We start from the raw sequence: 8,822 nt of genomic DNA, 5'->3' as shown, positions 1-8,822 counted from the left end.
TGCAAATTCCTCTCCCGGCACCATTTTTATTCAACGGTAGGGGGAGCTTCGCTACTTACTGTGCTCTGGTTGCCAGCAGAAGTCCAACTGATGTCAATTTGACTTTGCTGGGAGCGGGAGAAAATTAGCTTTGCAACAGTATCGATTACACATTATGCCAGGGAGTATTTTTTATTGGCTGGGGTGTTTTAGGTGACGTGTACGGAACACCGTGAGTAAAAGTTGTGCACGGAACACCGTGAGTCTACAGTACTTTTGGACAATTAGACTAGAGCTACAATAAACCAAGACGTTTTGCAAGAAAAGTTGCATAATGATATGCTACGTCGGACAAATGTTTACGATGAGTAGTTAGATGAAGAAAAGTTCATTAGCGCTAGCTAGATGGTTGTAAATATATGGATACTGAAGGTCAGGGAAGCTTTCCGTTTCACTTGTTACGGTCCTAAAAATAACTCCAGGAGCATATGGATAAAATTCACTTCCACTTAATGTTCTTTGCATTTGATCTGCTGTCTAACTGTAGCTAATTCATGTTGCAGGTGTTGATTCCAGACTAACTGGTGGAGGACGAGGAGGTGGAGTAGGGAGGGAATGAGGAGGGGTTGACACAATTAAAATATAAGAAAATTAATTCAGGCTTTTAAAATGTATTTGAATAAAGTGTTTGTTTAAACTTTAAATCGTGTTTTTTTCTTCTACAAGCATACACATAATAAGTTACAATACACAATACTTAGCAGCAGCCTGTTATACTTAAAGTTGATAAAAAAAAATAAAGATGTCAAATTACGTCCCACTGGGAAGAGGCCCCGGGGAAGACCCAGGACACGCTGGAGGGACTATGTCTCTCGGCTGGCCTGGGAACGCCTCGGGGTCCCCCAGGAAGAGCTGGTGGAAGTGGCCGGGGAGAGGGAAGTCTGGGCCCCCCTGCTTAGGTCGCTGCCCCCGCGACCCGATCCCCGGACAAGCGGCAGATGACGGACGGACGGAAGATGTCAAATTACCTTGCTGAGTTTAAGTGAACACATTCAGTTTAGTTTTGCACTATAGGCTAATATGCATTTTATACTTTGTATACAACAAATATCCATTAAATGCATAAATGTGACTAGAAATTAAGGTTGAGAAATTGATTCTGCATTTGGTATGCGAAAGTTATCAGGACGTCGCAAGGGAACGTCCCCATGACGTCGCAGACAAACGTCCCCTGAACGTCCCCTAAACGTTATGAGGACGTTACATGGACGTCCCGGGGACGTTTGTCTGCGACGTCCCCGGGACTTTCAGGGGACCCATACAAAAAAACGTCATGGGGACGTTCCCTTGCGACATCCTGATAACATTCGGGGACGTTCAGGGGACGTCCTGGGGACGTCATTTTGTTAGCTGGGTAAACACAGATATAGCAATACAACCAACACATAAAACAAGCATATTAAAAGCAATTAAAACAGAGTGCACAACTTTCCTAGTAAGAAGGCTAGATATTTTTCAAGCCTTACGCATTCAGTCGGTCGGCAATTGTCTGCCAGGCTTTTCTCTCTGTTTAATAACAACAGCCGTATTTCTGTTTTTACATATTATATGCTTCACTATGCTTCAATTTCCGTAATTAGTTGCTGCTTAGCGGGTGAAAATAACGCGTATTCTCCGTGATAAGGTGCGTAAGGTGCACTTGTCCCAACTATGTAGCCTACATCTGCATTGACATTGCTTCACCTTCTCATCCTGGTTTGGCAAACGTGCAACCGAATAAGCCGTGATGAGCGGATCACACTAAGTCCAGCTGCGCTTTTTCAGTTATCCTGGATTTCTTTATTCCAGTGGTTCTCAACCGGGGGTACGCGTACCCCTGGGCAGGCCCGAAACGGAAACGCATGAGGCCCTTTTTACAGGTTTGAATACACATGTGCGCGTCTTTTTGCAAATCAGTGTACAAAGTCTTTTACCACACTCTTTACATCTAAACTGAGCGCACGTTCGTTTTCTATGCTAAGGATGGCCAGACCTGACAGCCTCTCCTGTGACATGGAGTTTCTGAGATATGTTTTGATCACTTTCAGCTTGGAAAATGACCTTTCAGCGCTTGCGACAGTAATGGGTATTGTCAGAAATAATTTGATGGCCGTGGCTACATCAGGCACACTTGATAGTATGGAGTTGTGTTTTATTATTAGCGTGTTCGCTAAATCATAAATTGAGCCACTTTTTATTTCCCTGATGGCGAACTCTAACGCGTGTCTTAAGGCGAGCACCTGGGGCCTCATTTATAAAGCTTGCGTACGCCCAGAAGAGGGCGCACGCCAATTTCTAAGCAAATATTGGGATTTATAAAAACCAAACTTGACGGGAAGAGTGCGGTCCTCCACGCAAGCTCTGACCCATGCGTACGCACAGAAAGTGGAGAAAGGAAAAACGGCGACGCCGTTGGCAGAAGAATGAAACGCGGAAACATTTTGAAACTGAGACCAATGTGTAAAATAAATCAAATTATTGCCTCTGATTAGGCCTAATCATATTAAGAATTCTCAAAAGCCATTCTTACAATTAATACACAAACACCTGTTTCATAGATTCTCTATGCAGTGCGGGGGGAAAATAAAGAAAACTAGTAGTCTATCATAAATTCATATAAATATATATTTGCAAATAAAACCATGTTCTGTAATTATTAAACAAAATGTGCATGTTATGGAATTTATTCTCATAAATAATAAGGCGATAAGGACAAGTTTACACGGATGCTTTTTCTCGAGGCTTCCGTCTGGCGATAGGAGCACATAGCGCTTATCGTTTGTTTTAAATGTCTGTTTTTTGTAGCCTAAATCGTGTTCAAATCAGGGAGTTGAATTATGATTATACATGCTTGTTGTGCAACACCATTTGTTGTTTCCATAATTTACGAATTAGATGAACTCCCACACCTGTAGCATGTTAGGTTCAATCAAATGGATGGGTATAAAAAGGCATGCCAGCACAATGCGTAATGACGCAAAATGGCTGAATTGGCTTTTTTTGAAGACGTTGCTCGACAGAGAATAAGGAGGGAGAGAATTTTTAGAGAGCACACACACTTGCTGGCTAATGGGGACGAGTGGCTGATAAGCAGATTCAGACTGCCGCGCGCTGTCCTGCTCGAGCTGTGCGCGGTGTTGGGCCCAGCTTTGGCGAGGAACACCCGGCGCAATAACGCAGTGCCAGTCCCACTTCAAGTTCTGACCACACTGGGTTTTCTGGCAACCGGCACTTTTCAGAGGGAGTTGGCTGACAGGTCGGGGATATCTCAGCCAACCCTCAGCCGTGTTATGCCAGACGTGTTAGGAGGAATTGTAAGTTTGACACATCTTTACATCAAGTTTCCTTACACGGTGGCTGAACAGGCAAACAAAAAAGCGCAATTTGCAGCAATGTCCGGTTTCCCAAATGTAATCGGTGCCATTGACTGCACTCATGTTGCTATAAGGGCGCCGAGTATGAATGAAAATGCTTTCGTTAATCGAAAGCATTTTCATTCAATAAATGTCCAAGTCATTTGTGATGCGGACATGTTACTCGTAAATGTTGTAGCTCGGTGGCCTGGGTCAACCCATGACTCATTCATTCTGAGACAAAGCAGTGTTGGTCGGAGACTTGAGGCTGGGGCTGTGCGTGATGGCTGGATTCTGGGTAAGTTTGATTGATGTGAACATCTTAAAAGGCATTTTCTCTGTACTTCAGTATCTAATTATTTCACTATCCTTGCAGGGGACAGTGGGTATCCACTGAAGCAGTGGCTGCTCACGCCTTTCGCCAACCCCCAGAGCGCGGAGGAAAGGCAGTATTACATCAGCCATACCCAGACACGGTCTGTGGTGGAGCGCACCATAGGCCTGTTTAAAGGCAGATGGGGGTGCCTAGACCGCACTGGAGGGATGCTTTTATATAGACCGGAGAAGGTGTGCCAGATGGTACGTGCATGTGCTGTGCTACATAATATTGCACAACTGCAAAATGTGCCTCTACCCCCTGGAGCGGAAGCTGCATGTGTTCGACCCGACCCCCAGCCCCAGGCATTTCAGCCAAACGGTGCGGCTGTGCGCCAGCGTTTGGCTGTGATGCGGCGGTTGTGAAAACACCAAACAAGGTATGGAAATACAATTGTTTATTAACAAATTATTTCATTTTTGTGCTTATTTCGGACAACACTGTCTTGATGGCCTTTAACTCTCCTGCCACTTCCCTGATGCACTGAATAGTTTCCCTCTGCATGGCAAGGACTGCGTCGGTGAGGACACGCCCGCTGCTGGATGGAGATGGAGACGGAGACGGAGAGGCACGTGGAGGTTCAGCTGCAACACCCTCTCCACTGGAACATGCAGCAACTAAAAAAAAAGGGATTTGTGTAAATAAAGTGTTTTGTACATACACGAGTGACTTGAATGCATTTATTTTACTCATTCCATAAAAGCAATTGCAAATAAGCCTACATACCCATTTCATCTGCTGGCACGTCGGTGTCCCCCTCCGCCTCTGTCACCACTCCGCTCAAGAGGGACTTGCCGATGATGCCTGCCAGCCTCTCATCAAGAGGGGTCAGTTCCGGCGTCCCCTTTCCCCCGCCCGTGGCAGACACGCTCTGGCGATGGTGCGCCAGGCGCTTTTTGGCCTCGACTTTAATGTCTGACCATTTTTTTTTCAGTTCGGCCACAGTCCGATCTTCTGATGCAGTGGCATTCACTGCCTCAGCAAGAGTTTGCCACTCCAAAGTTTTTTTTGGCATTAGTGACTCCCATACTGTGCCCTCCAAACAATCTTTTTTCTTTTCTCCACCTCCCCAACCAAAACTTCGATCTCGCAGTCTAAGAAATTTCTTTTTTTTGTTTTTTTTCCTGCGCTTGCCATGTTTCTTTCTCTGCTGGCCCAGAATTAATATTTATTAGGGGCGTTTCATTGACTATTTATAGGCAATATGGGCGTGCCACACAGCCGCCAAAGCTGCGCCAGATTTAGAGTTGATTGTGATTTATAAAGGGAAACAGGCGTAGGACGTGAGTGCGCACTGTTTTATAAATCCGAATATTTTTGTTCGCACGTACATCCTACATTTCTTCCGTATGCCAGCTTCCACGTGAATCCCACGCAAAGCTTTATAAATGAGGCCCCTGGCCTGGCCTCGCGGAGTGGAATAATATCACGCTATTGTGATTATGAAGAACGATCGTGGGTCACGTGATAGACGAACTTACCTGTTGGTCACTTTTATAATTTCATACTTTTAAGCCTGCCTTTATATACCTTTATATAAATATATAAACATCCCACCCTCCCACTCCATTTAGTCCAACCGCGGCCTTCACGATCGTCGATCCCTCTAGGCGGGGAGGCGGGACATGCCTGCCCGCACGCGCGCCTGGCATGGCCTGACCTGGCCTGGCCTCGCGGAGTGGAATAATATCAAGCTATTGTGATTATGAAGAACGATCGTGGGTCACGTGATAGACGAACTTACCTGTTGGTCACTTTTATAATTTCATACTTTTAAGCCTGCCTTTACATGCCTTTATATAAATATATAAACATCCCACTCTCCCACTCCATTTAGTCCAACCACGGCCTTCACGATCGTAGATCCCTGTAGGCGGGACATGCCTGCCCGCACGCGCGCCTGGCATGGCCTGACCAAGTCCAACCACGGCCTTCACGAACGTCGATCCTTCTAGGTGGGAGAATTGGCCGGGCGTCCCTCCCGCCCGCTCGCTCGCCCAGAGGCGTGTCACCCCTCGGAATTTGAGGCCGGGGCGGGACATGCAGGTCCGCCGGCCCATCCGGAGGCGTTTTAGGCCTGTGACGTCAGGTCGAGCGTCGTCAGGGGGAAACCGCGGCGGGACATGCCTGCCCGCCTGCCCGCCCGTCCCCCGGCCGGCCCGGAGGCGCGTTAGGCCTGTGAGGTCAGGTCGAGCGACCAAAAGTTGGTCACTTTTATAATTTCATACTTTTATGCCTGCCTTTATATACCTTTATATAAATATATAAACATCCCACCCTCCCACTCCATTTAGTCCAACCACGGCCTTTACAATCGTCGATCATATCATCAATCATTTGTCCATGTAATCACGTGAGCTGTAGGCAAGTGCTACTAACACACATTCGTTGGGGGTCAGGACAGCCGTTGTCTAGGGTCACGCAGCTATGGCTCGGGATTTCAGTGCCCTGCAAGTTCTACAACAGATGTTTGCAAATATCGAGCAAAGTGAGTCAGAAGAGGAGGCCGAGGATGTGTCAGAAATAGAAGACTGCGAAGAGTGCGTGGAGCATGTGGCAGAAGACCAAGAAGAAGAAGAAGAAAAAGACGACGGGCAAGAGTACGCGGAGCATATGTCGGAACAAGCAGACGGGCAAGAGTATAATGCGGTCGACGACAACTCAGCAGCGGCCGCCGCCGCCCGAGCCCCTGAAATCGACAGAGATACTTTCTTGTCAAAAGATGGCAAAATTGAATGGCGTTCGGTTGCGTATCTGAGGAATCCGAGGCTGCTGTCGACACGTGACAGCCATGAGAGGACCCCCAGAGGACCCACAGCGTACGCCGTTTCCCACACTCTCGACATCGTCTCTGCGTTTTTACTCTTTGTCACGCCACAAATCGAAACAGTGATCTTGGACGAGACAAATCGGGAAGGCTATCTGAAACGCGGAGAGGAGTGGAAAGCCATGGACGCCTCTGACCTACGTGCCTACATAGGGCTGCTAATCCTGGCAGGGGTGTACAAGTCCCGAGGCGAAGCGGCCGCCAGTCTATGGGACGCGCAAAGCGGCAGAGCGATTTTCCGCGCTACCATGCAGCTGAAAGTCTTCTACACCTATTCGACGTCGATACGATTTGACGGCCGTGGGACGCGAGCGGCGAGACGCGCCACGGACAAGTTGGCGGCGATACGAGAGGTCTGGGATATGTGGGTAGAGAGATTACCCCGCCTCTACGACCCAGGGCCCGAAGTGACCGTGGATGAACAACTGGTCGCGTTCAGAGGACGGTGTCCTTTCAGGCAGTACATGCCGAGCAAACCGGCAAAGTATGGGATCATGTCGTGGGTCACGTGCGACGCAAAATCAAGCTACGCTTGGAAGATGCAAGTTTACACCGGGAAGTTGAGCGACGGAGCCCCGGAGAGGAGCCAGACGGCCTGAAGGATCGCAATGTCACGTGTGACAATTTCTTCACATCCTACGACCTCGGATGAGAGCTCATGGCGACGAGAAACATGACCATGGTTGGCACCGTGCGAAAGAACAGGACCGAGCTCCCGTCCGAGCTGCTGACGACGACAAACAGGCGACGGGTGCTGTCGTCGCAGTTTGCCTTCACTCCCACCACCACTCTGGTTTCCTACCTCGCAAAGAAAAATAAGAACATTTTACTCATGAGCACACGCCACACAAACGACGAAATCAGCGACAGAAACGACGGCAAACCGACCATCGTCTTAGAATACAACCGCAACAAAGGAGGTGTAGACAATCTGGACAAGGTCATCGCAGCCTACAGCTGTAAAAGGAAGACGGCCCGGTGGCCCCTCGTCATCTTCAGCAACATCGTTGACGTTTCCTCCTACAACGCCTTTGTGATATGGAGAGGTCAACCCCAACTGGATGCCGCGTAAGCGCAACAAGAGGAGGTTTTTCCTCGAGCAGCTCGGAAGGGCCCTCGTGACTCCGCTGATCGAGAGGAGACGATGTCTGCCCCGCGCGGAAGCTGCTGCCGCGGTTGTGAAAGATCTACGGATGGCCAGCTGTCGCGATCCACCTCGACGACAACCCGAAGAGGATGGCGCAGCAGCAGCCGCCGCCTCCTCATCGGCAGGACCGACCTCGCCGGTCCCTGCCAGTAAGAGGAAGAGATGTCAAGTCTGCCCGGTGAAGAAGGACCGTAAAACGTTCACTGTTTGTCGCGGTTGTAAGAGGCATGTCTGCAAATCCTGTTCGCGTGTATACTGCCCCACATGCCCCACCGAGCTGGGCTTCGGCCAAGGAGAGGTTCCCGTTGACCCCGGACGACCTGCGGGAGTGTGTGCAGGAGACTGAACAACTCAGTCGAGTGCAGAAGATGGGCTTTGCTCAAGTCAAAGCACAGTGCTGCTGCTGCCGCCGCTGCTGCCGCCGCCACCACCACCACAACCACAACCACCAGCAGCACCACCACCACCACTACCACTACATGCATGGAATGAATAGATGATGTATCAGGACGGCAGGCTGGAGGTCTATCCATAGTGCTGTCTGAGGGTCATTGTGATGCACGGTGTCATGCACGGTGTGACAACTTCTCATGGTACAAAAATAAATAAAGTGAAACATTTGATTTTATTCCTCGCGTTGTCTGCCTAGTCTATGACGCCACTCTCGTGCCGTTTCGGGGTCGTGGTGAGTCAAACTGACATTGTGACAACTTTTTCATAGCCAAAAATAAATAAATAAAGTGAAACTTTTTATTTCTAGCCTTGTCTACATGCCTATTATTACACTCTCGCGCTGTATCCTAGTCTGCGCTGTGACTCACCATACCTAGTCTGTTACGCCACTCTGGTGTTGACGACCTGAATGAAGTGAAACATTATCTGTCTACATAAAAAAATAAAAATAATTCATATTTTCCCTGGCCGGGGAGCAATCCAGGGCTGTGGAGTTGACAGCCTCGCAGCCTTGCCACTAGACCACAAGGGGAGTTGCTTGTTCTTTGTGCTGTCTCTGCCTGTTTATATATATATATTTTTCTTTTACACTGCAACGTCTGTGTCGTCTATTACGCGACCCCGCACTGTCTCCGGTTCCTTGTGACC

The 8,822-nt window shown here is 48.6% G+C and overlaps 1 protein-coding gene and 1 pseudogene across 2 annotated transcripts; both read left to right on the top strand.

Annotated features, from left to right (window-relative positions):
* The first annotated feature begins 1,258 nt into the window (after positions 1-1,258).
* On the top strand, positions 1,259-4,908 carry LOC124466098 (putative nuclease HARBI1). Of its 2 annotated transcripts, none has more exons than XM_047017776.1 (3): positions 1,259-3,669; positions 3,748-4,126; positions 4,258-4,908. In XM_047017776.1, exons 1-2 carry the CDS (start codon positions 3,000-3,002, stop codon positions 4,110-4,112), a joined length of 1,035 nt encoding a protein of 344 aa, XP_046873732.1. In that variant the 5' UTR covers positions 1,259-2,999; the 3' UTR covers positions 4,113-4,126; positions 4,258-4,908. The 2 variants fall into 2 exon arrangements, with proteins under 2 accessions (XP_046873732.1, XP_046873731.1); XM_047017775.1 differs by having other exon boundaries at positions 1,265-3,669; positions 4,239-4,908.
* Positions 4,909-6,213: 1,305 nt separating this feature from the next.
* Positions 6,214-7,761, top strand: LOC124466087 (annotated as a pseudogene).
* The last annotated feature ends 1,061 nt before the right edge of the window (positions 7,762-8,822 follow it).

The sequence above is a fragment of the Hypomesus transpacificus genome, unplaced genomic scaffold, assembly GCF_021917145.1.
Source record: "Hypomesus transpacificus isolate Combined female unplaced genomic scaffold, fHypTra1 scaffold_64, whole genome shotgun sequence".
Classification (NCBI taxonomy): domain Eukaryota; kingdom Metazoa; phylum Chordata; class Actinopteri; order Osmeriformes; family Osmeridae; genus Hypomesus; species Hypomesus transpacificus.
Note: the sequence above shows the minus strand (reverse complement) of the source record. Positions and strands in the feature narration are given on the sequence as shown.